The following is a 15,486-nucleotide window of genomic DNA, read 5'->3' as shown; positions in this document are numbered from 1 at the left end:
CAGTGCAGCTCACACAGCGGTGGTGTTACGTGCACAACCCTAAGGGTGCCCAAAACTGCCCGTGCCACCACATTCTGTACCAGCTGCAGCTTCCGGATACTTTTCAAGGGTAAACCCATGTAGAGCACATTGCAATAGTCCGTGCAGGAGATGACTAGGACATGAGTGACTGAGAGAAGGGCTTCCCGATCCAGGAAAGGGCGCAACTGATGCATGACATGAAGTTGAGCAAAATCCCTCCTAACCATGGCTACCATCTGCTCCTTGAGCAGGAGTCATGAGTCCAGGAGGACCCCCAAATTGCACACTGGGTCTGTCTGGGGTAGTGCAACCCCATCCAGAACCAAGCCCCAGATATGGGAGAGCTCCAAACCCACAGCCACTCTGCCTTGCCAGGGTTCAGTTGAAGCCTATTGTTTCAAAAAATATGTTTTTGAAATTATGCAGTAAGATTTTAGAATAGCAGCCAACAGTCCAATGGATTGTTTTCCTATCAAAAGAAAAAGAAAAGGAAAAAGAAAAAGAAATACTGCAGAATTTTAAAACATAGCATTATATTTTTATGCAAATAGGTGTTTTAGTAATATGTGAGATGAATGAGGGTTGGTCTGAAAGTCTGGAACCAAATTTTAACTTCATTGTCTCTATTCCAAATATTATGTTAATTTTGCAGGACTATTCTGATTTAATAATAATAATTTATTTACTATCTCTTTTTTATTTTAAAGCTAGCTGAAACTGTTGCCGCTAACGTATGAAAACCATTTGAAATAGGAAAAATAGAAAAAAAGCTACATGCATCTTGGATATGTGGCTTCTAAAAGGGAAAAAAAAATCAAAAATTTCCATATTATAATAGACTGGTTCTCTTGGATCGCTCATAATAGAAAAGTTCCTAGATATAACTAAGAATCTGTTTAAACTATATCTGGTATAAAATGGAAGTGAGCCTTTTCTTTTCTCCCTCTTCTGTTCTCCAGCTAAGTAATACTGACTGTACTCAGTATCAGTTTTGGTTGTATCCAGTGTTTCCCCAGAACCCCTGTCTGTTGCTTCTTTCAGTATAGAAGTCTGATTCTTACCTCTGCTCTCCTCCATCTGCCAGTCTCCTGCATCAACTAAATCAGCTCTTTAATGTTGGAGACCCTCAGGGGTAGATCTGCAGATATTCAAGCAGGAGGAGATGAAGGGAGACATCCAGTGCAGAAACAGAAGTCTGTTTGCTTAATATGACATGTAGTCCAGGAATAAAATGAAAGAACAGTGCAGGAGGGCTGAAGCAAAGGTTTGTGTAACCTTAAGTCTTACTCCCTTTTTCTGGATTGGAAAAAAAAAAAGTGGTTAACTTGAACAAGTTTCAAAGGCAGAGGGGAAGCCTTCCTATCAAAGTAGGAATATGTTATGTATTTTCTTATTATCAGTTGGACATATAAAGTTGTGGTGTGGCTTTAAAAAGAATGATGGAGACATTCAAATAAATTTGTTATAACCCTGCAAAACTATTGTTTACTGAATGCTGCGGAGTGGCATTTTGGATATTAGATGGCAGATTGAAAGATGGTTATCACTCCTTTTGGTAGATGAAACATACAGATAGTTATTTAATGTTTGGTGTTATTTGAGGGGATGCAGAACAACTTTGAAAGGAAATGAACAGAGAGGTTGATAATGCAAAAATCTACAGAAGAGTTGATTGTAGAAAATAGCCAGTTTGGAAAAACCTAAAATATGAACTTACTTTGCCTAGCTAACTTGCAGGGAGGTCTGCAAGGAGGTCAAAAAAGTCATGATGGCTGCCACAATCATGCACTCAAAGTGCTGCCCCTTTTTATGTGTGTTGTGATGCACATAAAAAAGGGCAGTGCCTCAATTGCATGATCGTGGCTGCTATCTTGACTTTTTTGACTTCCTTCTTGTGGCCACCCTGCTAAACTTAGTATAACTGAGAGTAGCATTCCAGGCAATTGTATTAGAATATATAAATTAAATAATCTGAATGTCAGATTCTTAGTTTTTTAGTTGTCTTTTCATCCCATATCTGTTTTTTTGAAATACTTTTCATGATAAATAACTAGACATAAGTCATAGTTTACCACAACCAGGTAGTACTGAGAAAACTGTATAACAAATATTCTGAATTTCTATTGCATGTGCTTCAGTGACAAAACAAAGCATGCTCTTTTCTACCAAAATATTCTTTACTGCTAAGACATAACATCAATTCTGATGATTCCTCATAGGTGAACAATTCTACTGTATTAAATTATATCTAGATGTGATGATTTGTGTACCTGCTTCCTTCGTTGGCCAAACAACAAACAATACAACTTCATTTAGTTTAATTATCATGATGAGCCCTGAAAGAAGAAAGTGAATCACTTCTCTTTCCTCACACCTACAGTAGATAAAGGATGAGGCGGACAGTCCCCGTTTTGGCTCTTAGAGAAGTTATGGAATTTGGCTTTTTTAGAAAGAACACTCCATTAAAGAATCAACCCTTCCTTTCTCTGATCATCTGTCACCTTCTTGCCTCCCATCATCCTTCTTCCTTCTTTTGCTTCCCTGTTCTTTTCCTGTTCCCTGTCAGGAAGGGACAGCGCTGAAGGGCCAATTCGGTACTGCACGGCGCCGGCAGAGACTAGCAGCAGCAGTGGCTACAACAGTGAGTGGACTCCTCAGTCAAGGCACCTCCAATTTTAAAGATGAGGAACTGTATACCTTGAACATGTGCTTACCATATGGAGAGTTTGGAGCCCTTCAGAGGCTGGTCACATTGAGGGAGTTTAGAGGGCAGGGTTGGAAAGCCAGAGCTGTCGCATACGTATTGGAATACATAAAGGGGTGGTGGTGGTGGTGGAATAGAAATCTAAAAATAAATATATCAAGAATCCAGACTGGGGTGGGCTCTCAAAGTATTTATAGGTGTTTACAGAAGTGTTTTTAAGCATGCTGCAAAATCTAGCCAAACTTCATCAGCTTTAGATCCTGTTGATTTTGGAGAGAGAAAGTGAGTCTGTGGTTCTAACAAAAAGGCTTCAGTTTGACTGGATTGTACATTGTGTGTGTTTAATTCTTTTATGTTTTATAGTCATGGTGTTCCTCATTATGGGCGGTATGTAAAGCATTATGTGACATTGCTAGGAATTATTGCTAGTGCCATGGCTAGTACGTTGGTGAAAAGCAGCCTGGTTCCTTCCCTCTCCCCCACCTCCCCAATAAGACGAATTAACTCCTTTTATGCATGGCCACCGATGGGAGGGGTATGTCAGTTTTTTTCAATTTAGCCTTTGAGTGGCATGTTAGGAACACCCTTCAACACAAGGGTCAGTCCGACCAGTGGCTGAGGTGAAGGAAAGAAAAACGTTGATTCAAATTAAATGTAAATTAAATTAAGTGCAGTGAATATGCTCCGTCCTCATGTATTCAGTATTTTTCCCTAACACATGCAAAAACTGTAATTAGGAACAACATTTGGAGGGGCTGCTCCCAAGACTTTGCAGAGTCCCCTAGGCCTTGAGGCCCCAGATTATGTGCTCCTGCTCTATTAGTGAGTCCTGTGAGCTAAACAGAAGGGAAGCCTTAAAAATACCTAGCCACCACACATATTTCCCTCTAAAGAAGAATGGCAAAATGAAGTTGTGGGAGCATGCATCAATATCAAGAATAGCTTCATACCTGAAAGCGAGTCTGGCACAGAATTTAATTCAATATGGAAACATTTATGGATTATAATTCTATATATAGACTTGTACCATGTTCAGAGTTTGGGTTTCTCTTAACATGAAGCTTTCATACATTTACTTCTGCTTGAATTGTTAAATGAAGATACAGTTTTTAGACTTGATAGAAATGTTCATTCTGACATGATTTATACTGGCCACTTCAGTTAATTATTGAATATTTATTTGATCTTATAAATGGTTTTGAAATTTCAGATTAATACACGACATTTGATATGAAGCATTGATCTAATGGTTACCTTGAAATTTTAATTGAATTTTATGTAGCTTGTAAATCTCTTCTATTCTTTTTCATTTTTCTGTGTTTCCCCTTGGTAGTATTTTTAAATACTACCAAAACAAACAAGCAAACTAAAGAGAGAGAGAGAAATACATAGCCAGGCAATTGAGTTTCCACTGTACAGCACTCAGTGTAAGACTTAAGGTGTAATGAGAATTTGAGGTTAAAGAAAGCTCAGGATTCAGAATATCTTGGTGACTGGGCAGTCATATAAATAACAAAATCAGTCAATCAAATAAACAAATACCAGCATTTATTTTATTATGCCACTTGGAAAATTTTCTGATCGAACTGTGGCATAAAAATAATCAAAGAAATTAATATAGTATGTATAACTAGAAAACTATATATTTTTAAAATGTGAATGTTTGCTGAGAAAGGTCTGACGAAACCACCTTAATATCAGAATTATTATATAATTATAGTAAGATTATATTATTATAATCTTCGTATAATTAGTCACATTTATGTATAATAAAATACACAATCCTTTCCCCCCCGAAGATGTGTATATCCAGAAAGCCCAAGAACAAATGCAAAAGACCTAAATTGAAGCAGTGATAATAAAACTACCAAATGGCTACATATGTTTTATTTACACACACAGACACACACCCATGCAGTATGAATACTGTAATAGTAAAAGCTATTCAAGTTCTAATGCTCATTTTGTAGTAACACTTTTGAACTCTGAGTGGCATTAGTTCTCAGTTCACTTGTTTAGATCATACTGGTTCTTCTAATAGAAAACAAGATTTGTTTACCAGGTCCATTAAAAATTCCATCATATTATATACATTATTACATAATTTTCATTTCTGCTCCATCTTCAAAAAGCCATATTATTACCATTATTATTAGAGAACTAAGAGACATCTAATGGGAAGAAAACCAATCAATTAATTAATAAGTGAAATAAATTTTGGTTTATTTGAATAAGTGGAAGTAGAAGAGTACACAATATAATCCAGTAACACAAACAAGATATTTAATGATTTAGGTTTGACTTCCTCAGTAGGAGTCCTGCAACTACCAAGGGACAGTTCATGAGCTGAATTGCCAAAAAATGAGAATGCCTGAAATTTCTACAACAAGAGATTTTCTGGTGTTTAACTAAAGTAACAAGTCACTATATAACTAATTTACTTGTTAATATATAAAATATATTTAATTATGAGCCACTCTTCAGCATTATAATACAGAACATTAAATAACTGCAATAATTCAGTAGAATATTACAAATGACAAAAAGAATAAGGTATATTTCCCATAAGACATAGTGATCTAAAATAACAATTAAAAATCAGCTAATGAAGTTACTGCAGTGATCAGGCTTGATGCCAAGAAGAATTCAGAATTGATTCACCCCCCCCATAACTTTCCATATGTAGGACATTTTAAATATGGTAATCTAAGAAAGTCACTTTTGAGGACTTTTTACTGTACATGATGTTGGACTTCTTATACGGGCAACCTATTTGGTAGGAAATAATCTTTGATAGAACCAAATCCTTCTCAACATAAAAAATAAGAATTGGAATTGTGCTTGCAGCTGGACTGGTCAAATACACCAGAGGTTATTTAGAAGTGGAGTGGTGCTGAACACAAAATTATGGAAGTTAAGTTTTTTTTTTAATTATTAAAAGGCAGATATATATGTTGTAAAGAAACATTTGAAATGGACCTTGAGGAAAGGTTAAATGTCCTGTATCACCTTTATTCTACAATTGGTCCAGTTTGTAGATACTATATAAAATTTATTCCCTCCCCCTCCCCCTGCCTACTTTGTTAGAAAGAGTTGAGTTTTAGAATAGTCATATTCAGTTGGTTTTAAATATTTACTTTCATATCTGTATTCAAATGTATGATTTGCTTTATAATGGGTTTTTGTATGTGGGCTAGGAAATAAACATTTTAAAATAAAAATAATGTAGATACAGATTCTTCCCCATGCTAATTAGATCATTTCAGTAGAATTTGCATTTATTCACTGACCCCTCCCCCCCAAAAAAATCCTAGGATCCCCCTTGGATGTATAAATATGTTCTGTTGGCAAACTGGAGCTTTTGTAGCATTTTTTTCTTCTTCCCTGATCCTTGAGAAATATAGTTATTTCCAAAACTCTTTTAAGAATGAGAGAATATTTTGGCAGTTGTTTCTTTCATGGGGAAACTGCAGAATTTCTTTGGATCCTAGTTTTTCACAAGAATATACACTAAATAAGTGCTTGGTCTATGGAGCACAAATATTCCCACAGAGGCTTCCAGAGAATGAGTCAACTTTGTGTGAATGTCTTCTATCCTTGTTCCTATCACCTTCAAAGGAAGCCATTCCTTTGTTAGTGAGAACTGCTGTCCCCTTGTTGAAGTGTCTTCAGAGCCTCTAGAAGGCAGGGTGTGTTGCTTAGCTCTCAACTTTTATGAGGTCTTTTCTCTCCACATTTGTTTATACAACTGAATTCTCGACACTTTGCTGCTTCCATTTTAAACTGAAGATCCTAGTTTACTTGTTTCTCTCCTGAACAGGTTTACAGTTCAGTGCTAATTCTTGCACTGTTAATACATGCTCCTACAACTGTAGTTCTAATGAAGGTAAAGCAGCTAGTGAATTGAGTCCTGCCAAAAGGATATTCTAAAGGACTGTAAAGAGCTCATTAATGTGATATGAAATTTATATATACCACAGCAGAGAGATTCAGGACATAGAGTTCTTTTCTAGAACTTCTTTTTCAGTGTAATCAAACATCCCCCTTCTGTATTCTCCCCAAGGGGAACAGATTGGGAAGGTTCTGTTGCACTAGCCTACGTCTAGTTGAATATTACCCGTTATGTGCATGTGACAATAATATTGGAAATTCCTCTTGTTTTTCAGTTTCAGCTGAACTTGGGCTTAAATATAGTAGATCTTGGATTTAAATGGAATTTGGATTTCCAGCTTGTAGCTGAAATGGAATTTAACATGTCAATTAGAATACTTAAATATCTAGAGGAAAGAAACATAGCAGAATATTTAAGTATTCTAATTGAATACTTAAGAATTTCAGTCCAGATCTTGAAAAGTTGGTAACAATTATATTTTAAGCCAGTTTCAAGTATTATGGAAAAGAAAACAATCCTATTGAAATACAGAGCAATGTGACTTTTTTATGTGCTGTTGTTCAGAATATTTCAAGAGTATGTAATATATTTTGTGATAGGGTAGGGCATGCTTTGAAAACACTTAGGAAGAAGTGGTTAGGATCTCTTGTGAAGGAATTAAGGAATCCACACATTAAAATTCTTGCAGTTCTTAAGCAGCAGCACCTTTTTTTTTAGGCTATGCTATGCAGAAGCCTAAAAAAAGTTGGGCTACTTAAATGATCAGGAGAGAGATGCTGCACTTGTGTGAGATCAAAACCACTTTGGTATCATGTTCAAAGTGTGCACAGCCCTGTTATGTATTATTTTTCCAAGTATTGGTCCTTAAATTACATGAGTGATTTGGATTGGAATAAATTATAAAATAAAATTAATTACAGACCTAATGTTACTTGCATTTTGCATGCCTGTACCATAGAACAGCATGTATATTACTGTAAGTATTTGTGTGTGGTATGGGTGCGTATTTGTATGTTTTTATGAGTGTGTGAGATTGCATATGTATTTAGGATACATTTTACAGATATATCTCAAAAGTGCACATATATATTGTATGAAAATTATACACATGCAATTATATGTACATTTAATATACAGTACAGCAAACATATTTTAGAAGATAATGAAAAGTGGAGATGGCATAATACATTGAGTCTTTCGAGATATTCAAAGAATCTTAATTCTAAGCATTATATAGGGCAGTTTTTGATCATGCCCTCCAGATACATCAAATGCCAAGTCCCATCATGCCCAAAGGTATGGGGGATTGAATTCAAACACATCTCAATAGCATGAATTTGGGGAAAGCTAGTTTAAATAAAAGTACTACAGTATAATTTCAAATTATACAAAATTAGACACCAGAACAGTATAGCTCCACAGTAGGTGATTTGGAGATGCATATTCATGCGATATTAATCATAACTCTTCTTTGGGAAAATTCATTTTTTTTAATTTACTGAACTGAAACCATTAACTGAATATAATATATATGTAAAATGCCACCATTCACTTATCTGCTGTTTAAGGAATAATTCTGGCAGGTATTGATTAAAATCCATTATTTTATTCCTTCCCTTCCAATACATGATTGTTGCATTTTGCTCTCTTTAAAAGACTCTTGCTTTTGCGCATTATAAGCGTTAGCTCTGTGTGTGTGTATTGAAAACTGTATCTATTCCTTGTATAGCATAAGTATTTTTCAATTAATGTTCAAAAACCACCAGCATTGATTTGAGAGAAAGGATCCTAACTTTGATACTCGCTGCAAAATAAACAAATTTGCTGGACTGCTTCCAGGTGAGGATTTTTGATGGAATTCCATGACTTGCTTACTCACATTTTATAGGAAGTTCACACAATATTATCACTTGCATAAATGCAGCTTGTCCATATTTTTTAAGAGATGTGGTTTTGATATGTGGAACACTATATTACTACATGAATCTATCATAGTTTAGTACATATTCCTTATAATGTTTGCAAGAGGGTGCTGTTTTTATCACCTCATTGATTTTTAAACATTGTTTAAGTAATCTAAAGCATATTTTCTATTTAAAAAATTAAGATAATACTAAAATACTGCTTAAATGAGTACAGTGTCATACTCCTATAATGCATCTACACTTTAAAAAGATGGATTTCCAAACATGACCAGCACCATTATGCTATTAAAAAAAAAACTTGATAAAATTTCCAATCACCAGTCACTTGCTAAGATGGCAGCAACTGTTAAGGGAACCTTTTCATGGTAATAGTGCATGTGTGTGGATATAAAATTTGTATGTGTGCACACAAATACAACAGTCAAATCTATTTAGAAAGATTATTTGAGTTAACAGAAAGAACAAAAATGAATGATGAAAATGGCCCATCACTAAGATAGGCTCATTTGCCCAATAAATTACTACTCAAGCCAGAAACCAAGTGTCTTTTAAAAGATGGAAGGATGATACTAATTGGGATTATATGGGTTGAATTTCATGATGTGCAAAATAAAATTAACTTGATGCTATGAAAAGTAAATTCCAGTTCAGTGTATAGAAGAGCAGAGTCCTGTTAGCAATATAAATCAGAAAGGACCCTCTACTGGGAAGGCAATTAAAAAAAAACTCTTTGTAAATATTAAATATAATAAAGCCTAAAATAATGTGAGAAATTACTTATGGCATTGTAAGGTTTTATTTGGTTTTTCGTGGAGTCAGTGTGATGTATCTGTTGATTTTCAATTTAGGTTCCTTTCAGTGCTACAATGTCTCCTGTTCGCCTACATTCATCTAATCCTAACCTTTGTGCAGACATCGAATTTCAGACTCCACCAAGTCATGTAGCTGATCCTTTGGAAAATTCCACAGACTACATAAAACTCCAGGAAGAGTTTTGCCTCATGGCCCAGAAAGGTAAGTTTATGCGTGGCATCTCCCTGGGATCTGTGTGTGCACATGCTGCTGCTTGTTTGGCCATTTCATCTGTGAAAGAAAATGTGAGCAGGTAGAATCAGGTATTAAAGAGACTTTCTCTTCCTGAACTGGTTTAAAGGAATCCTTGCAGTGCACTTGCAAAATAGATACACTTTAAGGCCACCTTTGTACAAAGCTGCACCTGCATGAAAGCTGTGTTATCTGGCCGTGTACAGTGTGCAAGCACACCTGCGAGACTGATCACTTGCGTTTTCATCAGAATCGCAACTAGTTTTCTTGAAACTACTCAGGCATGTGACAGTGCTATCAACAATGTTAATCTAAAGGTTAAAAAAAGCCTTCTTGTACTGGGACTGTCATTATAGTAAAAGTCAGAAACAAATATAGTCTGTCATAAAAAGCTACGAGTCAGCTTTGTGTGCTGAAACATTTTCAAGAGCAGAATATAAACCACTTCCCCTCATGCTGGGTGTATCTGAGATGCTATCAACCCTTCCCAGTTTTGGGGAAATGCTTGTGAAAATATTCTAAAGAAGTATAAAGAAGTATTTTGTATGTAGCCTTTTCCATCAGTGCTTTTCTTACATACATTTCTCTAGTATTTAGGTTACATTTAAAAATTGCATACAAAAATGATAGGGTGTTTTTCAAAGACATTCTTGTTTCTTCTTTAGTACATTCTCTTTTGAAGTCTGCGTTTAACAGCATAGCAATAGAAAAGGAAAAGCTGAAACAGATGGTAACAGAACATGATTTTGCAGGACACAATACACAGATGATACATCTCCGACAATCACTTTCTCAGGTAAGCTTATATGAAAATGAATGTTGATTTTTGAAATAGCTATAATTTGTAAGTGGTTCTTTTTTTATTACACATGACATGTAGCAACTTTCTAATAATAAATAACGGAATACAAAGCAGTAATAGAAATTAATTCCTATCGTATTTCATGATTCCATGCAACATGATAAAAAAGAAAATAATAAAATGTCTGTGTGAATCTATAAGATAATCAAGTATTATCAAGTATTGCTTCTGCTGAAAAACATTATACTGATTTTTAATGTTGTTTTTCTACTACCTAGAGTTCCACTTCAAGCATTTCTTTAATCTCCTTTTTTCATATTCACTTATAAAGAGCTATGGAGAAGTGTTAATGTGATAGGCTTTGTTTCCTATGTACCCCTTAAATTTAGGGAGAACAATTAGGCTGGGAGGGCGTGGTGCTAAGCAAACCAATACGATCACATCACGCCCAAGATTTTTCAAGGTTGGTTTGGTTTTTTTAACAGAGGAAAAAAAGAAGCCTCCAATCCCCCCTCCCCCGATCATATCCTAAGGTTTACAACAATTTTATCTGAAAAACTATGCTGCCAATTTTCAGTGGGGAAACTACCATATTCCAGGTGCATGAAAAAGAGAGCGTCTTGGGGCTGGAAAATAGCAGCTTATTGGCCTCAGTGTTGCCTACCCTGCCTTAATTAGTCTGATACCTATTTATGTAGATATCAGCAGAAATAGATATCTTTTGGTCACTTTTTGAGTGAGATGGGCGGTGACTAAATTTGAAATATAAATAAATAAATAAAATTATCTTTGTGGCGAGCCACAGATTCTTGTATGATTGCCGGGCCTGAGCTTGTCTTTCTTTTGTAATTTAGGACATAAAAATATCACACAATTCTACTTATTGTTCTTTCACACCACTTACTATCAATGAGGTAAAACATGTAGTTAAAAAAGCACCCAACTTTAAAGAACAACAACCAAAGTAAAGCCCACGAACAGCTATAACATTGACAATTAATACAGCAGTAAACCACAGTAATAAAAGTAGCAGTAGAAGTTGTAAGCATTCACAATTCTTAGCTGCTTGGAAGAAGAGGCCTGGCCTTGGAACTAGAATGAAGGTATCTGCCAAGCATCTTTGAGAAGGGCGTTTCGCAGATAAGGTGCCATTGCTGAAAAGGATTTCACAAATGCTTAGGTACAGCCTTCCTGTCTGCCCTCCTTTGCATTTGGGTGATTAGATTTTATTTAAATCTCCACATGCTGCATCATATACTGTACAATTATGTCAGATAAGATGACATGACATGACATGACATGACATGACATGACATGACATGACATGACATGACATGACATGACAATATAGTATGTCCATTGTATGGAAATAAGGCATACACAATCCCATGGATGCTTCCCTCAGTTTTGCAATTAAATCATTTGACCAGAGGGAATTAAGCTATTGTTAATGTTGATATTTGGTTGGTTAGTTTCTATTCTGTAGTTTTTCCTTCATCTTTGTTTTACTGTTCCTGTTTTCTACCTGAAGTCGTGCTTTAATTTCTGGAGTATTTCCAGATAGGACTTTTACTGTGCAGTCGTCTTGCCTCATTCATTGATTTTTATGAGGTGACTAAATAATACAGGTTTTGTGTATAACCTTTTCTGTTTTCTTACTGTTTTTTCTTCCCAAGGAGGGAGAAATGATTCACAGTGCTTATTGATTGGCACTTCTAGGAGTCATATATCTTGAAACCCAGTATCCTAGAATATCCCCTTTCTTAGTGTAACAGTTCCTATAGGAAGGAAAATAGGCAAAGAAGAAGTGAGGAAAAGAAAAGGCCTTTCATGGAATAGTCCATATCTAGTAGAATGTTATTCTTTTGCCTCTGGTCACAGTATCATCTATCCAAGTGACCCAATTGCATTTTTATTGTCGTGTAATGATTTTATTATGGTCTAAAGATAAAATCATAGTAACATGCCGTACAGTTTTGCTTCTAATCTGGTATCTCTGATCATGTAGTTTTCATTTCTTATTATGAGCTTCCTTCTGTAGAAGAACATAAACATCTCTAAAACTAGAAAAGAGTCAGGGTTAGCAGATCAAATCATATTTTCTTTACTAGTCTTTTCCCTCTTTAATCTCCAAAATGTTTGCCAAAATTTCCATGGTCCCATTCTGCTTTCCATTTGTTGTTACACTATGTTTTGGTGAATCATCTTCTTCTTCTGAATGGAATGCAGCTTAATGAATCAAGCTTGTCTAACATACTTAACTAAATATTAAACAGTTAATATTAAAAATGAATGTTTTCAAATTTGTAGTAAACAAGGCAGTTCAAAAGATGAGTTTGTTGCTTTTTTGTATCCCATTGTATAAGGGCTAATGATCATTTGGAGAGTATTTGCATTCTGTTACAAATATCTCATATATATCACTAATATGAGATAATACTAGTATGAGAGCCAGTTTAGTCTAGTAGTTAAGGCACCAGGCTAGAAACTGGGAGACTGTGAGTTCTAGTCCTGTCTTAGGCACAAACCAGCTGGGTGACCTTGGGCCAGTCACACTCTCTCAGCCTTAGGAAGAAAGCAGTGGCAAACCACTTCTGAAATCTTACCAAGAAAACTGCAGGGACTAGTCTGGTCACCAGGAGTCAAAAACTGACTTGAAAGCACCAAAACAGAGAGAGAGAAAATATACTACTGATGATATCAGTAATAAGATAATGTCATACTAAAAAGTTATAAGCAGCAGTCATTATTAGCAGTATCATTTGCACTATATGAGAGTATGGAATGATCCTGTTAAATGAACGCTTTGCTTACTGAAAAAACAAAATATATTCAGATCACTTCCCATTGTAAGTGGTGCATGCTGGCTGGCTGGCTGGCTGGCTGGCTGATTGATTGATTGATTGATTGATTGATTGATTGATTGATTGATTTATGGAACTTATATGGCTGCCTATCTCACATAGAGATCCTAGGTGACTCATAGCAGCCAAGAAAAACAGAATAACCCTTCCCACTAGGGTCAGACCAACCAGTGATCAACCTCCAGGCTCAACCCCCTCCTCACCTAATGTTTGTGGGAAGAGGCAGGACTTCATTGCTTTCCAGAAGGGTAAAAGGGTAGGGGTTCCTCAAATCTCAGGTGGGAGGCAATTACAAAGGGTTAGGGTAGCTATAGAGAAGGTATGCCTCCAAGGTCCTGTCAGATGGCAGCATTTAAGGGAGGGGACCTCAAATTACTTTTTCTTGTATAAACTAATGAAACAAGGAAATAAGTCAGTATCTGCATTATAAGTGTGCAGGCCAGTTCTGTGTAAGTTTGCTCAGAAATAAATCCAGTCTAATTCTGGGTAATATGTTTGTGTGGGATTTCAATCTTTAGAGCCAAATATGATGAGATGTGGAAACTCTTTCAAACACTATTTCTAAACTGATATGCCTCCATAGAGAGGTTATACATACATTTAGTTGGAATAGTAAGAAGTAGTTTAACTCCTTCTCCGTAGGCTGTTTTTTTAATCATCCTTACTCTTTTCCTCACAGTGGAAACAGATATAGAAAGCTGATGTATTTTCTTTTAAAAAAGCAGTGTGGAAATTATTTTGAATGGAAAAATATTCCACAGGGAAAGATTTAAACCCCACATTTTCCTTCCACCACTGCTCCTTCCAGGCTGTGCTTCATTCAAAAGGTGTGCATGGATCTCCCATATATTATCCTGGCCTTAGACTTGTCTAAAATGGAAGGGACTGTGGATTTCTAGCAGGGAATTTTCAGCATCATAGCCAAATTACCAGTCCCAGAATCTTGGGGAAGAATGTCATGTCATAATAGTTAAAATAATGCATATTAAGTGAAGAAATATTTGGGGAGTAGCATTTATGATCAGCAAAAAGGTGTTAATTTTGGAAATGAATCCTTCCCAGTGCATTATATAATATAGGGATATAGGATATGAAGATAGCTTGGCTCTATTTTGTGCTATTCTTGTGCATTTGAAATTAAATATTCAATTTTATTATTTTAAGGCTCTCAACCAGAATGCTGAACTAAGGAGTCGCTTGAACAGAATACATTCAGAGTCTATTCTTTGTGATCAGGTTGTCAGTGTAAATATTATCCCTAGTCCTGATGAGGTAAGACTTTGGTATTGCTCTAATGGACTTACCATAGTAAAATTCTGCTGATTACCATTAATGATTAAATGATTATGGTTAGCAAAGTTGGCAAGCAGTGGGACAAACTCATTTTAGATCATAATTTTCTAATTGCATTCATGAAAGTAATGAGCTGTAATTAGTGGGAAATTCCCTTTGGAAAACCATATTTTAAATTGCTGAGAAGTGAAACATTTGGCAACCTCATTCAGGGAGTATGAATTAATCATGTTTCTAGTATCATGAACAAGCAGATGAAATGTAAATATGTAAAAGCCATGCCAGTTTATATCAAATACCTATATAACACAACAGCCTGTTCCCAAGCTACTATGGGGAACCCTGTGAATATTTGGCACTTTTCTACTCATGTTCTTTTGCAGCTGATCTTCAGAGATGATCCTAAGGTTGGCCTAGAGGTGTCTGACTTAGTAGCCACTGATAACTTTATTCCCCATGAATTTCTTGAACACCCTTTTTAATTATACTTAAGCTATAGACTCATCCTGGAGAAGGTTTATGCATGTGGCGGTTAAGAGTCAACATCAACCTGATGACACCTAATTAGTTAATAGCTATTGGCAGTTACCATATTTAGAGTAGCTAATTCTATTCATTACCTAAGTGTTATGTGAAGATAGTCTTCCATTTGTTTTTCCTAAATCTGCTTCTGAATTTCTGTGCTATGAGAGAGAGAGAACTTTTCTGTCTACTTTCATTGTATTATGCATAATTTATTCATACTTGCTACCTTATTCATTTTTTTTCAAAATTAAAAATCTCCAAATGGTGTATTTCTTGCTGGTTCCCATTATGATTCCATGATCTCTTTTCTGGTTCATCATTGCTGGTTCAATGTATTCTGTGGCCATCAGTGTATTGTGAACTTAAGATTTTTGGCCTTGGTGCACATTATTTTACCCTTATATTTTTTGAACCAC

The 15,486-nt window shown here is 35.6% G+C and overlaps 1 protein-coding gene across 10 annotated transcripts in view; it reads left to right on the top strand.

Moving 5' to 3' along the window:
• The window catches only part of OSBPL6 (oxysterol binding protein like 6), a 103,340-nt gene that overhangs the window by 58,275 nt on the left and 29,579 nt on the right, over positions 1-15,486 (top strand). For 7 of the 10 annotated variants that reach the window (XM_025169811.2, XM_007433180.4, XM_025169807.2 and 4 more), the window contains 4 exons: positions 2,588-2,662; positions 9,391-9,556; positions 10,252-10,382; positions 14,417-14,524. In XM_025169811.2, coding sequence (XP_025025579.1) covers positions 2,588-2,662; positions 9,391-9,556; positions 10,252-10,382; positions 14,417-14,524 — 480 coding nt within the window. The remainder of the gene's footprint in view (positions 1-2,587; positions 2,663-9,390; positions 9,557-10,251; positions 10,383-14,416; positions 14,525-15,486) is intronic. The other 3 variants (XM_025169813.2, XM_025169812.2, XM_025169814.2) reach the window with 3 other exon arrangements.

Source organism: Python bivittatus, unplaced genomic scaffold, assembly GCF_059951505.1.
Source record: "Python bivittatus isolate LINGU-HERP-01145 unplaced genomic scaffold, Pbiv_v1 ctg000200_np1212, whole genome shotgun sequence".
NCBI lineage: Eukaryota > Metazoa > Chordata > Lepidosauria > Squamata > Pythonidae > Python > Python bivittatus.
The sequence above is the reverse complement of the archived record's forward strand: the minus strand, read 5'-3'. Positions and strand labels throughout refer to the sequence as shown.